At 52.1% G+C, this 15,792-nt stretch overlaps 1 protein-coding gene across 10 annotated transcripts in view; it reads right to left on the bottom strand.

Moving 5' to 3' along the window:
- ERI3 (ERI1 exoribonuclease family member 3) overlaps positions 1–15,792 on the bottom strand; it is a 139,467-nt gene that overhangs the window by 21,748 nt on the left and 101,927 nt on the right. For 9 of the 10 annotated variants that reach the window (XM_053577431.1, XM_053577428.1, XM_053577424.1 and 6 more), the window contains one exon: positions 10,328–10,427. The exons of the other annotated variant lie outside the window; for it this stretch is intronic. In XM_053577431.1, the coding sequence (XP_053433406.1) occupies positions 10,328–10,427 (100 nt within the window). The remainder of the gene's footprint in view (positions 1–10,327; positions 10,428–15,792) is intronic. 10 annotated transcript variants of the gene reach the window in all.

The raw sequence follows: 15,792 nt of genomic DNA on the forward strand, positions 1-15,792 counted from the left end.
CTCTGTCTCTACAAAAAAAAAAAAGAGAGAAAGAAGCAGAAGTGAATGACTTACCCAGGATCACTCAACCTGGAAGGGATTAGCCTTAACCAGAACGAGGTCAGCCTGGTTCCAGCATACTCAGAGGTATGCGCCCTCTGTGGGTTTTCCTTTTCTTTTTCCAGCTCCTGAGAAAGAACCTAATAGATGCCTGGTTTCTGAACCATGTGCAGCTCTGTGGGCAGAGGCCTCACTGTGCACATGCTCAGCGTTTATAATTCTATTCAAAGTGGCCACTTTGAAAATCCATGTCTTCAGGCTCCCTGTACATCATGGTGTCAAGTCCTAGAGCACAGGCATCCATCAGTGGCTCCCGAACACCAAGGTCTGTATGCCCACATGCCTGAACTCTCCCTCTCCCCCCACTGAGTGACTGTCCTTGGCTTCCACCTGCTGTGGCACCATGATCTCACCCTGTGCAAAGGCTCATTCTACTAGCCCTAGCCATCCACCTGGGCCAGCCTTACCCTTACCTTAAGACTCATCTGGCTTCCCTGTCCCTCTGTCCCAAGTACCTCCTTGGCCCTACCTGGTCTCTGCCTTCTTTCTCCGAGCTAGGCAGCCAGCATGGAGGCAGCCTCGATAACTTGCTAACGTGCTGCCCATGCTGTTCTTAAAAATTTATGACTGTGCAACATGAAAAATCCGGCTGAGGAGCCATCATTAGCGGTGCTGCCTCCCTCCCCCACCAGAGCTGCCCTTGTAAATTGAGATTTATGGCTGCGCAGGCAGGGCGGGGGCGTGTGCCGGCGGTGAGGATGTGGGGAGGGAGACAGGGAGAGACCAATGAGGCAGCGGCAGGGCCTGGGGCTCCCCCCTGAGGCAGTTCCTTCTCATCACAGGCTTAGGTGCTGGTGGCTGCTGACAGTGAGGTCCAGACAGTGAGGTGCGAGAAGACTGGGTGTCAGCACAGGCCTGACAGGCCTTAGCAGGGGAAGGTTGGGGAGGAGCCTAAGCCAATCACTAGTTCTTTTAGGTATGTAGGACTGCATCCTGAGGTGCTAGCTGCTGAGCAGAGGTCACCAGAGAGGAGGCATCATCCCTGCTGGAGTCACAAGGCCCAGCGACATCCAGTCAGTTTCTCCAACCAGAAGTATCTGGACTGGACTAGGCTGTGACTGAGGTATCCCAACCAGAGAACCAAGGGGGAAGCAACGAGGGAGGGAGAAGTCTCCCTCCACGTCCTAGCGAGCAGGGCCAGTGGAGAGGATATTAAAGGCCAGAGTGCAGGACTGAGCCCAGTCCCACAGCCTCCCTCACGAAGGCCAGGCTAGGGTTGACAAGGAAGTGCTCCCACAACCTGCTCTCTCCCTGCACCTCCTCCCCTGCTCATTTAGCCCTGTCAGCCAGGCCATTATGAAATTGGGGTTTCATTTACAGACTAATTAAACATTACAGCTTGTTCACAATTACAACGCGGGGATGAGGGAGTAACTAATTACGGAAGAAATGAGCTAACATTTATCTCTGCTCCCACCCTCCTTCTTCCCACAGCCCCCCCAGTCTGGTTTCCTCCCACTCTCTGGTCAGGACCAGCTCTCTAAGCTTACTTCCTAGGATGGGGCCCTGGCACCCCCCCAACCCTGGACATAAGATCTGACTACAGTTCCAGCTGTGCTGGAGGTGGGACTTGGTAGTGGCAGGGGACAGTCAGGGCTTTTATGGAAGAACCTGTGGGTCTGACCAGAGTATGGGACCCTGTGATGGTACATGAGGCTGTGACATCTGGTGGTGGTTGGGGGGTGGGGGCAGGCTCTGCTTTGGGGGGTGTGACAGTGCTGTGGAGCGGTGTGGCTCTATGTATCTTCATCTTGTGGGACAAGGTTTTGATGTGACTGCTGCAGATGACTATCTGTATGATGGGATATGAGTGTGAATGAACCACACCCTCAACCCTTCCCCCAGGACAAGACAGAAAAGAGCTAAGTGGCTGCAAGACATGATGGCCAAAGCAAGGTCTGGGCTATGGCCCCAACAGCCCAGATCCCAAATTCCTGCTGGGTGGCCCCATTCACTCTCCTGCCTCAGAAGCAAGAGAGGCAGGATACTCTGCCCTTGGGCTCAGCTGGCCTGACCTTGGCCTCTGGCCAGATGTCCCTTTTGGGGCCCAAGGAACCTCCTGGGTGCCTGGGGTGCCCCCTGTGGGCAGAAGTCCTGAGGTCTGGCTGGCTTGCCGCAGGGTTTAATAATAGTAACAGTGAGTGTAAGCGTTTCCATCCTTCCTGCCTTTGGGCAGAAGAAGAAAGGAAAGAGGAGGGAGAGGAGGGAGAGGAGGGAGTGGAGGGAGCCGGCTGAAGGGAGGCTTTGAGGCCTCAGAACTCACATCAAACGGCAGGATCTGGGCCTAATTGTCTGACCCCTGCCCCTGCCTTCAATCAGCTCTGCGGCTCCCCGCCCGCCCCTTGCCTAACTAGCAGCCATGTTCTCCTCATTAGGACAAGCTCCCCTTGCACACGTGTCCCCGGACATATCCCCAGCACTCCTAGCTCCCAACCGGGCTGGTGGGAGGGTACTGCAGGGACCCAGTTTTGGAGGGACACCTGGGACAGCTCTACCCTTAGCTACTGCAGCTGGCCTGCCTGAGCTGCAGGAGCCTGGATACTGTGTACTGGGACACACTCCTGGGCTGGCTCAGCCACTGGGTACATTCTGTCCTCTGTGTGTCCTTCCCGCTATAATCTAGCTGTCTTGGCTACACAGCCTCTGCCCATTGCCTGCTTCAGCCTGGCTTGGGCTGGGTCAGCCTAGCAGGAGGTCTGGGTCTGGGTCAGAGTGTATGTTCACAAGCCACTAGCTAAAGGAACTTGTCTGCCTACTGCACAAGGATGGCTCACTTAAGCGGATCCAAGTATGGTGATATGTCCAGTGTGTGGCTGGTGGAATGGCTATCAAACAGTAGGGCTTGGTGGTTAAGAGCTCAATCTCTGGACCAGGAGAAATCTGTGTTAGCTCTCCCACTTCCTTGCTGAGTATCTTTGGGTGAATGACAAGCTTCTTGAGCCTCAGTCTCCTCGTATATAGCAGAGATGGCAGCCTCTATCACAGTCTGAGAACTCAATGAAATAACAGATTCATAGTCCTCTCTGTACTATACCTGGCACTCAGCAAATGTGCAATGATACTGCTGTGACTCAGACTAGACCAAATCAATTCCCCTCTCCAATGGCCACAGACCTCATCTTCCCCACTTGGGGCTAGGGCCCTGGTCAGTAGCGTCCAGGATGAGAGGAGCTATGGGGAAACAGTCCAGTCCCAGTGGGCACAGGTAGTACTCAGGAGGCAGAGATGTAATGCAGTAGCTTCAGGTGGAGGGGCAGGGCCCAGCTTAAGGAGTGTCAGGTGAGGTGGGTAGCAAGGGCTGGCCAACAAGGTGTGGACAGCTGTGAGTGCTGTGGGCCCACAGGAGGGGCTGCTGGGCAGAAGATGGAGTGAAGGTGCTATTGACCACTCCAGGAACTTATGCTCAGGGCAGCAGACCTGTTGGAGAGTGGGGGAGGGGCTGGCCTGGTTTGAGCCCTGACATTGTCTCTCACCTTAAACCAGTGGTAATGACTTGCAAATATTGATGGAAAAGTACAGAGATTGTGTTTTTCGGGGAGCTGAGCAAAGGTGGGGAGAGGGGATAAGGAGGAAAATAAACTGAAATTAAGTCTGGTTATCTCCCATCTGTGGCTGCTCCTAATCCCCTAGCCCAAAGGAATCCAATGCAGTCCCTTATCTGCCCTGTCAATCACTCAATCACCGCCCAGTGCTCAGTGGGCACCGCACACCCTCTCAAACACATGCTCACACATGCACATGTACACACTCACTCCACTGACTCTTGCTCCAACACTCCCGCCCACCCCCAGCCCATTACTCCTCTGAGTAGAAGCAGCCAGCACTTGGTCCTGCCAGATGGATGCAATTTGCATAATATCAGCAGCAGAGGCTGCAAGATCACCAGGGGTCAGGGCGCTGACATCCCCACACAGTCTATCTGCAAGTGCTAATTTGGCCGGCATTGATCTGTCTTTCTGATTTCTTTGTCATTTAGTCTGCGATGGTTTGACAGGAGATACAGAGAGAGACAAGGGGAGGCCAGGCCGGGGCCTGGGGCTAGGAAAGTAGGGAAACAAAGATTGTACTTCCCAATGCATCTGGCACACACAGGACACCCCCCCACCCCCAGCCTTCCTCTATCTATCTGCCCACCAACCAGCTCACCATCCATCCATCTTTCCGTCTGTGGTGGCTACTGAAGACTAGAACCTGGTATCTGACAAGAACCAATTCCTCAGATGTCCCTGGCATGCCAAAGGGGTCAGCTCAGGGAGGAAAGAGCCAGCACCCATCTCCAACAGCACTACCCACACAGACAGTGGAGACACCTAGAGTTATCCCATCCATCCTCCAGGCTTCTCACTTTCTCAAGGCCATGCCAGAAAGGGCTAGATGGGAGCTCTATATGGCTATAGCGTTGGGGAAGCAAACACTCTTGTGTTCTCTGCCCTCCCCATAAGGCAGCTGGACTGACTCCTCCCTCCCAACCCTGAAGATGGCCAAAACTGGGTAGGGGGGGAAACCTCTCTGGGAGAGATGGGGAGAGGGACATGAAGGTCTGCAAAAGCCTCGCATAAGCACTTCACCCTTCAAAGCCTGGACCCTGGGAATCCTGCAGACTCCAAATGAGCCCGAAAGGTCTATCAGATCTAAATGCTACCTGCTGAACCCTCAGCCAGAGTCCTTACAATCTTTCCCGACTTGGGGGCGGGGGTCACTACAGGGAAGGGGACACTGCCCAGCTAGATGTCATAGGGAAAGTTGGGAGGAGATGACTGCAGCTCTGAGAAGCAAGAGCTGTCTGTGAGAGGTGGCCATGGTCACTCTGCCAAGGGTACAGAGGGGCTTGAGGCTTCCCAGGGTGTGAGCCCCCCTTCTCCTGGCTGCTATGGCTGTCTTGACACCACCCCCTTTCCCTTGCCTATGATAGCAAGAGCAGGGTGATCAGAAGGAACTCCCTGCTGGGCGAGAGAGGGCCTGGCGTTTGGTGTGTGCTAATCCTGGGCCTGAGGTCTTCAGAGGGACCTGGGAAACTTCAAGGAGGAGAAGGCAAAGCTGTACTGCAGACGAGCTCATTAGCCAGCACCCCCACCCCACCCCCCCATGAGGAAGAGGGAGGGCAGCCCAGTGAGCGTGGCGGCAGAGGCGGCACAGAAAAGGCTGTCACTGTCCTTTCTTCCTTTTGGTACAAGCATCTCCCTGAGCCAACGATTCCCCCGCAGTGACACCTCTCACGGGCACTAATGAGATCCATGTCACAGAGCTAATGTGTTCTGACTGGACTCTTGATAGACACCCCACTCCTTCAGGAGAGACCACAGGCCAGCACTGCTCTCCTGGGGACCAGGCCCCACCCTGCCTCCTGCCAGCCCAGCTCTCTTGCCAAACTGTGCTGGGTGCAAGCTCCTGTGAAAGTCCACTCGGTCTGGTCTCTGGCCATGCCACCTGTACCATATGCCTCAGAGGGATCCTCCTCAGTCCCGGAGCAGAAGGACTAGGGCAGGACCACCCAGCTGGGCATCAAAGAACATTCCAGTTACTCTCCCAGCCACTGAAACCAGCAGTCTGTGGGGCCTCCATGATACAATAACAGGTGAGATTTTACTGACATTTCCTGTGCAGATTTCCAGAAAGGAAAGAGGCCCAGGCCCTGCCCTTAGAGAATCCAAGTATGTAAGGGCCAAGTCATTACCTCCAACAAATTATACTCAGGTCCAAGTATGTATTCTGTATACTCAGACTGAGATGGCCAAGCAAGATTCCCAAAGGAGGTGGCCCCTGGAAGATGGGCAGAATTTTCCTGGGCCAAGAGGAAGAGAGCAAACTAAAGTCATAAAGGACTGTCAAAGCCAGAGAAGGTCAGCTGCCCACAACTGCAGGGCCCTGGTTCTGAAGGCAACTGCAGGAGCATGAAGGAGGGGCAACGCCGCCTCTCCCCTCTTCCTCAGCTGCTGCTTCTGAGGCTTTGCTTTGTCAAGGCCTGCATATTTCACATGCTGCTGAGGGAAATGAAGGACGGGAGCTCCGCTGGCAGCACAAAGCCTGACACTAAAAAGGTACTTGATAGTTCAGTACAGCAATAAGAACATAGGCTCTGTCCTCAAATGGACTTGGGTTTGAATCCTGACTCCTCGACTCAACTGGCTGTGTGATCGTAGGCAAGTCACTTTTAACTAAGCCCCAGTTTTCTCATCTATAAAATGGGAACGATGATGTTAATGCCTGCTTTCATTCCATCCTACTATTGTGAAAATTAAATTAGTTAATATAAAGTGCCCTAAAGTAATGTGGTTGCTTTGCTGACATGGCCTAAGGCCCAAACCCAGGATGCTCACTGGTAGGCCCAGAAAACAGCAATTCTAAGTACAGAGTTCTCACCAGCAACCTGCTCCAGCACCACCCTATTCACCAGGCTCCTAAGGCCAATCCAGTACCCCAGGAGGAATGTCCCTCCCCTAACATGCTAACAAGCCTCCAACAGCCTTTGTGCCCTCTGCTCCACCACCTCTGAACTGTCCTTAGCCATCTCTGAAACCTACCTCCCCCTCAGTCCCCAGGGCCAAGCCCACGATTCTACTTGTGAGCTCTGTGGGGCATTGTCATCTTTACCAATACATTTCTAACATCTATTACAGTTCCTGACTCGTAGTAGGTACAAGGTAACGTATACTGAATGAAAGTTTTACCTAGTCCCCTGCTTCCATTTCCACGGCCACTGCCCTAGCTCTAAATTAGCCATGACCTCTTGCTTACCTTATTGTACCTTTCCTTTGGGAAATTACCTGCCTGTAGTTTCTCCTCATGAGTCCTTCCTGTACCAACTACAAGACTGTAATGACTGAAGCCCAATTCTGATCAAATCTATCCACTGCCCCAAACGTTCCAAAAGCTCCCCCTCAAACATCTCAGTCTGCCATGCATGACTGTGCCGACTGGCCCTCTCCCATTCTACTGCTGATGCCCTGCCCCACACCTGTCACCCCAACACTACTGCTAACCTGCCTCCTTTGCTCTCTTGGCACCTCCACACCATACATGCCACACCCCCACAGCGCTGCAGGGGAACCAAGAAGACACTAGAGATGGCTAAGTTGTAAAGTTGTAGGATCTGCAGAATCCTTGCCCAGCATCACCCAATGCTGCCTTCCCCCAACCAATATACATACCACTCCCCACTCCAGGCTGGCAGCTCCTCACACAGTTAATTAGCTCCATGTCACTGAGGACCAGCCTGAGTGGCCAGTGACAGGAGCTGACCCCTGACTCCAGGGCTGGGAAGCAGTCCACATCAAACTCTTACAGCGCGACCCTTTTAGCACGCACAGTAACTCGGGGCACAGCCAGCTGAAGCTCATTAAAGCTGTCTCTTTGGTGCGAAGGCCATTAACCTCACTGTTCAAAACCCATGCCTCCGCCTCTCCCAGCCCAATTAATGCCCTGCATCCTCCCCCGCTTCCAAGCACCTTCACCCACACCTCAGAGGCAGCCCGGAGCTGGCAGGGCAGCCCTCTTCATTCAAAGACTACAAAGACTAAGTGCCAAGAACCCCCTAGGGAGCCCCCTGGTGCTGACAAGGCACCAGAGAAGGGAGCTCCTTGAAAACCCACTGGGTGCCAGGCACTGCACAAGCTTTTTACACAGGTGACTTGCTGAACCTTCCTGATAGCCCTGAAAGGCAGCTGGCACTGTCCTTCATCTATGCCACAGGGTCCTGGGTGGTGAAACCAGAATTTCCTGTGGCTCCAAAGTCTTTACTCCATTGTCACTCAGAGCCTTGGGCTGCCCCCATAGGACCTACCCAGGTAGAGAAACCTTCTTCTCTGGAGGAAGAAGGGTCCTAACCCAGGGTCAACAGGGAGAACAGACAGGAGGAGCATCACTGAGACACCAACAGTATATCTGTGTATCTTTTCACAAAGAGGTTCTCTGGGACAAATACACAGAAGCAGGGCATCCAGATCCAGGCTGGGTCCATTAACCTGGTTCTCACTGCCCCTCCCACCAGCCAGATTCAAGCATTAGCAGTTCCTCCTTCCCTGGACCAAAGCAAGACTTCTCACCGGTGCGCTCTCTAGTCTCTACCTTTCCCATCACTCCCTTATCACTTTTTCATGGATTCATTTACTTATACACTTGTTCATCCATCCATCCATCTGGATGCATTTACTGAGCACCTACTGAGAATTTTTTTTTTTGTAGAGATAGAGTTTCATTTTATCACCCACAGTAGAGTGCCCTGGCATCACACAGCTCACAGTAACCTCCAACTCCTGGGCTTAGGCAATTCCCTTGCCTTAGCTTCCTGAGTAGCTGGGACTACAGGCGCCTGCCACAACGCCTGGCTATTTTTTTGTTGCAGTTTGGCCAGGGCTGGGTTTGAAGCCACCACCCTCGGTATATGGGGCCAGTGCCCTGCCCACTGAGCCACAGGCACTGCCCACTGAGAACTATTTTTTGGCAGCGCAAAAAGCCTCATTGATTCTGAATCACTCATTGATTGTGAATTCACTCACAAACCTCCTACATCTCCTCAGAACCTCAGGAAAAATCCACAACCTCTAACCATGCAGCATTCAAGGCCCTGCTTATGTCCATTTATTTTCTAGCTGTTCCCTCAACCAAATTTTCCACTCCAATCATGGGAAACTACTTGTCCTCTGAACTTGTCCTCTTAATATGCTGGGCTTTCTCGTGCCCCCAGGCATCTGTACATATAGTCTCCCTACCTAAAATACCCTTCCCCATTTTTCTGCCTAGCAAACTACTATTCGTCCTTTAGAGATCCCAACTCAAGTGTTCTGTTCTCTAGGAAACTTTCTGCTGATCTCCCAAGCACATCACCTTGCTTGGTTTGGTATCTTCCCTAGGTTGCATGGAGAATTTCTATGGGAGGGAGCAGCAGTTACAGGGGAGCACCCCCAGTTCCCCAGGCCTGTTGACTGCTTCTTCTTTCCCCCTGAATCCCAGTAGAGCCTTGAGATGTCCTAAATAGAATGACATAGGGCATCCCAGGAGTTAGTGAGATGTAACTAAAGAAGCAGAATCTACCTTGGGAACTGAGAACAGGGTGATGTAGGGGATTCTATCACAGCTCTTAGTACCCAGGGTGACAAGCATGTGTTTCACTGTCTCTCTCCAGGATGTGCACTCCCTGAGAACAGGAACTTCTACTAAGCATGATCAACACCCACTAGGTACCAGTGAATGTCTGTGGAATGGACAGAGAAGCCACTCCTAGGTTCTCAGCCTTCTGGTGTTTCGCTCTAGTTCCCCATAATGATACCTACCCAAAGGTACACAGGCTATGACAATGTTGCAGCACCATCCAGGAATACCCTAGCCGCTCCCCACTTGAAACAAAGCCTATGCCTGGCCAAGTACCCAATCTGAAAGCACTTGCATTCACACATGTGCCTAGGTAAGACACAGAAACAGATACTTTCCGAAACATATACATAGGCAGGTGGTTGCTTCCATACACAGACACATGCCCTCAGAAAAATACAGGTATATTGTTATACACACAGAGATATGTATAATCCCAGACGCATTACACTCTTAGACACACAGAGACATACAGCTAAAGGTGTCACACGCACAGATACTCATAGACACATCTTCATACTGATAGAACAGAAGCTAGCACAGCTTCCAACTATCTGCAATCATAGCCACTCCATTCCCCTACCAACTAGGAATCCTCCTGAGGGTATACCCCCACCTGGTACCCCAAGTGTCCCCTCCCAATCCAGGCACTGCTCAATGGAGCCTGCTTCTCCTGCAGGGGAGTCAATACCCTGTGGACGGAGCCATCAGTCAGAAGGACCCCGACTAATTAAAAGCTGGTGAGGCTTAAATAATTCATCTCCTTAACTCCCATTGATCGTCCAGTTTAGTGGCCACAGACTTGAAACAATATTAAACAGCCATGTGCCAACCCCCTGAGGATACTGCCCACTAGGGATGCAAGCAAGGGGGGAACTTCAGCTTGAATCCAAGGCTACCTGTGACTCACCCAAAGGCAAGACCCCAGCTACCTCCAAAACATTGTTTAGAGAGGTGTTTTCCCTTTCCAGTGGTTCTGGTCAGGAATCCCCTCACTCCATCTCTTTGCCACTTCTCTCTTCTATGGAGAGAGCCCGCTAGGTTAGTGAATAAGCCATTGAATCCCTCTGTGTGTCAGGGGACTAGGGCATGTGGGCATGGGACTGACTAAGCTGCCAGAGGGATATGCGAAGGGACTGACCGATGCCGCTGTGGGGCCGACCTATGTGCTGCAGGCTGAGGCCCTTGTTCATGTCTAGAAGTCCATTCTTGGGCCAGCAGCCCATGGCGAAGCTGTAAGCCTGGAAGACAGGAGGCAAGAGTGGTTAACAAAGGCCCTGACTCCTGAACCAACCCCACTCACCAGGTCCCCCCAACTCCCAGACCATCATAATGCTACCTAGTCCCCATGCTGGGTCCCCTTTCCACTAAGGCACTCCCAGCAGAAAATCCCTTCCCTCTCCAGAGTTCCCTTTCTCCAGGGCTTCTCCCCATGGGAGTCCCCAGCCCTCACAGGGCACCTCTCTACAGAGTTCCTATTGACATGGATCTTCCTCATCAGGAAACCTCCTCTCACCAGGGCACCCCCCTTCACCATGCACCCCCTTAGATTTTCCCTTTTCCAGAGCTCAAGAACTTTGCTGGGCTCACTCCCCACAATATTACTGATCACAAAAACTGGCTTCAGGAAGGACCTTGGAGACCCTGCTTGCAGTCATGGTGCTTTTGACTCAGAGCAGGCCAGGAGGTGGCAGGCTCTGAGCACCATGTGGGGGCTCAACTGAGGAGTAGAATAAGGTCACCTGCTGGCTTGAAGCAGCTATGAGGCGGAGCACAGAAGGGGAAGAGGAAAGAGAGAGAGAGTATGTGTGTGTATGTGTGGGGGGAGCAGATGCTCTACTGAAGGTCAAGTGCTCACTTATGCATATTCAAAGCGGCCACCCATCGATCTGTACTTAATTGTTTTCCTGGGGTTGGGGAAGAAAGTGCTGGGGGCATCGATCTGCTCAGGCCCCCAGCACTCCACTGCCCCCCTCCACTGCCTACCACCCTTCCACCAGCAACCTCCACCTGGGGGACACATAGGGGCAGGAAGGGGACAGCACCTTTCCTTGGCATGACTGACTTAATATCACAGATGAGGAAACTGAGGCCCAGAAAGAAGAAACTTACATGGCTTAGAATGCTATGAAGTGGCTGAAGAGGATTTAATTCCAAATTGGTCTACTGACAAAGTCCTAGGTTTCTACCAGTGGGCCTGGTAGTAAGTTAAATCTTCAAACATTACCCATCCCCTCATTTTAGAAGTTCCTAAACACCAGGTTGCCCTTCTCCCAGTATCAGGACAGCGTGAAGGACGGTGATAACTGGGAATGAAGCTTGGGTGAATTCCAGAAGTTACAATGCGGGGTGGTGTCCAGTGATGGAACCAAAGTGAATACCAGCCATGGTCAGATACTGTGCCAATGCCCAGGGCACAGACTATGTCCACCATTCCTTTCCAGTCCTATGGGTATTAGGAGGCTAGAAACCAGTATACTGAAACCTTAGCACCCTCCAAAGCCAAATTTCTTGACCAAAGAGGTTCCAGCCTCAGCCCAATTTCCCAGCCAGCTTTCTCCCAGGCATCAGCTGAACCCACAAATCAGAGGCTGACTGTGAGTCTCAAGGACAGGGGAGAAGATGCTGGCCTAGAGCCAGGGCTGAGTTGGGTCACAGGCCGTAAGGCAACCAGCCAGTGGGCGGTGCACAGCTGCAGTTGCTGCTTCGCCTGGTCAGGGCTGAGGCTGGAGCGCAGTGGGCCAGAGAACAGTGGCAGCGGCCTTTCAAGTACTTTAAAATCACTTACAAAGGCCGGATTAAACGATCAGAAATTCCATTTAATAGGACAAATAAAGAAATAACAATCTACTCTATCAGCCTGGAGAAGGCGAGCTGGATGGTTTTTTTTTCCCCCTCTAAAAAGGAAAAAGGGAAGGAAGGGGGGAAAAAAGAAGGATAATGTGTGTTTACTCAAGCAAAGAAAAAAATATTTAAGTGATGTCGGGGAGAAGATTGCAGTAACTAGTGAAGAATAACATCGTCTACTTTGCTGTCAAATCACACCCGAATTTCAGTAATAGATTCTCGGCTGACACTCAATTCAATTCGAAGGTGATCCTGCTTTATCCCAGCCCATCAAATATTAAACACTTGCATTAGCAGGTGCTGCCGCTTCCTGGCTTAAAGCAGCGGGCAGGCGGCAGGGCTGCTGAGGCCCCTCTGCTCTGCTCGAAGCTCGGGGACAAGGCAGCTCAACGTTATCTGAACGTCATCCGGAGTCTTATCGCAGCTAAGCGGGAAGACCACTTCAGATAACATTAGATGCTTGCTCTGCGCGTCACTGTGATTAGATTATTATTGTAATTATGATTCCCCAAGATCTTCTGCAGGCTGGACTGAGTGGGAGGGGGATGGAGGGCAGCAGAGCCCAGGAAGGCCAGGCTGGGCCAGGGCAAGCTGGAGCCCCTGGAAGGAAAGTGGAGGTGCCAAGCAAGGCAGTAGCCCGTCCCGCCTGACAGATGCCTTTCAGGAAGGGCAGTCTAGCTTGTCAGAGCGAGGGCGAGATGAATTGGCGTCTCCACTGCGGCCGCGGGTGTCATGCTGCACAGTTTCATATTCCCAGATAAGGCGTGATAACCAATTGCTGCCGTGACATGGCCTCATCCAGCACTTCCTCAGGGGGGCACAGGGCGGGGGGAAGAGCAGTATGTGCACATGGGTCTGCCAAGCTCCTAATAAGAGGGATTTAATTTTTACAAATGCTGCTTCCAGCGGGGCCTTCACATACCAGCCAAAGTCCAAAATGATATTAAAAACGGTTAATTAAAACTGCTCTCCTTCAGCCTGGACTCACCCCCTGCTGCCCCTGCTGAGAACCCTGGCATGTCTCTCCCAGGTAGTGACATACACCCTTGTAGAGCTTAACCTTTAGATGTGACCACCAGCCTCACACAACCACCCTAGGCACAGTACGAGGACTCAGCACATCAAGCTTCCCCCAGCTCTTGTCATCTCAGGACCCCTCAGGTACAGCAACAGACAGCCAGCCACCTAGAGAACACCGAGGGTCCTACAGCAATCTGTGCTTATGCCAATGTATGGTCTAGATCCTCCCATCTGCTGCCCCGCTGCAGCTGCACCCATATACCACCACCCCTGGCACTCACTTCTAAAGCCCTGCCCCTCCTCAGATATGCAGATGACAGCATGGCCCAACCACACATATGCGGCACACCACACATGCATCAGACTCCCCCTCAGGTGACTCTGTCTGTCCTTATGCCTTGCTCCCTCCACACATTCTCTTTAAAACATTACATCTGTCTACACGTCTTAGGAGAGCCCTTCCTGGAAATCCAGCTCAGGGCAAGGTGATAAGGGTTATGTCTAGCTGTGAAGTCAAAGCCAGCACCCAGGAACTCATCACAGCAAGGGGGATTAGGAAGGCTGAACCTGTGGGTTGCCCATGGAGGACAATGAAGAGAAGCAGGTCATGTTGAGTTGGAGGAGGCTTGGAAAGCTTCCTGGAAGGAATGGTACTAGAAGGCCAAGAGGGTCGGACAGATGGCAGGAGAATGCAACATTCCAGGCAGAAGGCTCAGCAAGGACAAAGGAGAATGGCAGGAATGAGCACAAGGGCTTGGGTGTGGCTGGGGCAGCCAACTTAGAGAAGGAGCCACATCTTGAGGCACCTCTTCCCAACTCCATGTGCCAACAGCAAAGCAGGCATCAGTGGGACTTGCATCTATCCCTTTACTCTGCTCCTTCCCTCTCTCCCACCAGCCTGTAGGACACTGGGAAGAGGGGCCTAGAAGCTTGCTGCCCTTGTTCAATGTGGGGTAGAAATCTGTTTTTAGAGTTTTCTCCAAAGGCTGGTTCCTGAGCCTCTTTCCCTACGCTGGCTCCAAACTCTCTGGGTGCCACTTCTCTAGCTGCACCTCTGTCAGCCCTCAGGGCACACCTGCAAGTGGTGCAGCCAGCACCAACTGGTGCTGCGCCACTGAGGTGGGTGGGGTTGAGGTGAAAGAGGCCGGCTACCATACCAACCCACCCCAGCCCTCTGCCAGGCAGGCATGCACACTTCCCTTTCCCTGGGCTGCTGTAATTTCCATGTGCGGGGAAGCAGGTGCTGAGCTGTTCCTGGCTGGCTCTCCCCTCTCGTGGCTCTGCCCGCCTTGGCTGCTGCCCCATTAGCTTAGTGGCCAGCCATCTGCAACAGGCCTGCCGCACAGCCCTGTTGTAGACGCGGTGGGTGGCCCCCTGTGTAACAGGGAGCTTTGCCATTAGCGCCTTTAATATTCTGACACCTCAGCACAGCCTGCTATTACATGCAAACGCTGATCGCCCTGTGAAATTACATTGCTGGGCCCGCGAAATGGAATCGTGTATAATCAGCCTCCTCCATGCACTGTCAGTCCCATCACAAACACCGCGCCCGGTGGCTTATGGGGGCTTAGCAGCTGCGACAAGTGTATTGGGTTTAATAGATGAAGTAGCCCTCATAGGCAGCAGCATCCTTCAAAGAGGAAAGAAGAGGCATTAACAACTGCTATGGTGTCTCTGCCCATCCATACACCACCTATCAGGGCCCCAAGAGTGGAGTGGATACAGACTGGGCAGGGCAGCAATTCGGTTAAAGGGCTAGCGCCCAGCTCAGCCTGTATGTGGAAGAACAGACTGCTCTGAAACTTCCAGAAAACCCAGAGCTTCCAAGCCAGCATTAGCACATCCAGTCTATGCAGCCTTGCCATTAGGTGGGCAGGAGCAGACCTTTAACCACACATCTGGATGACCTGTTACCCTGTAGACGTAAGGCTCATAGGCCATTTCCCAAGATTAGGGACCAAATCATACTACCTGCCATTCCCCTAACACCTAACAGAGATGAAGCTATAAAGATGATATTCTAGGGGGCAGGCACGGTGGCTCACACCTGTAATCCTAGCACTCTGGGAGGCCAAGGCAGGTGGACTGCCTGAACTCACGGGTTCGCGACCAGCCTGAGCCAGAGCGAGACCTCGTCTCTAAAAATAGCTGGGTGTTGTGGCAGGCGTCTATAGTCCCAGCTACTAGGGAGGCTTAGGCAAGAGAATCTCTTGAGCCCAAGAGTTTGAGGTTACTATAAGCTATGACGCCATGGCACTCTACAGAGAATGACAAAATGAGACTGTCTCAAAAAAAAAAAAAAAAAAAAGATGGTATGTTCTAGATTAAGGAAGGGGAAGAGAAAATCTGACACATAAATACTACTTAACTTTTTATCCAATTAACCAACTCTTCCAAGCTGGTGAGCCACAGGTAAACATTAGGGTGGCATAAGCCATGTATACTTATGACATACCCAACAGTCTCATAGAAAGGCAGTATGTTCAGGACTCAGAAGCCAGATGAATATGGATTTGATCCACCCATTCTGCCAGTTATTAGCAATATAATTTTAGATGAGTTATTAAATCTCTCTGAGTCTCAGTTTCCTGTATTATAAAATGGGATGACAGTACTTCTCCCCAGGTATACCTGAGATCACCCTGAAACACTCTCATTGCCACCTTCAGATATTTCGAAACCATCATTCAAATGCACACTGCCTGTGAGAATATTGCTTCCTCTCCTGTTTCCAGGTTC

The sequence above is a fragment of the Nycticebus coucang genome, chromosome 22 (assembly GCF_027406575.1).
Source record: "Nycticebus coucang isolate mNycCou1 chromosome 22, mNycCou1.pri, whole genome shotgun sequence".
NCBI lineage: Eukaryota > Metazoa > Chordata > Mammalia > Primates > Lorisidae > Nycticebus > Nycticebus coucang.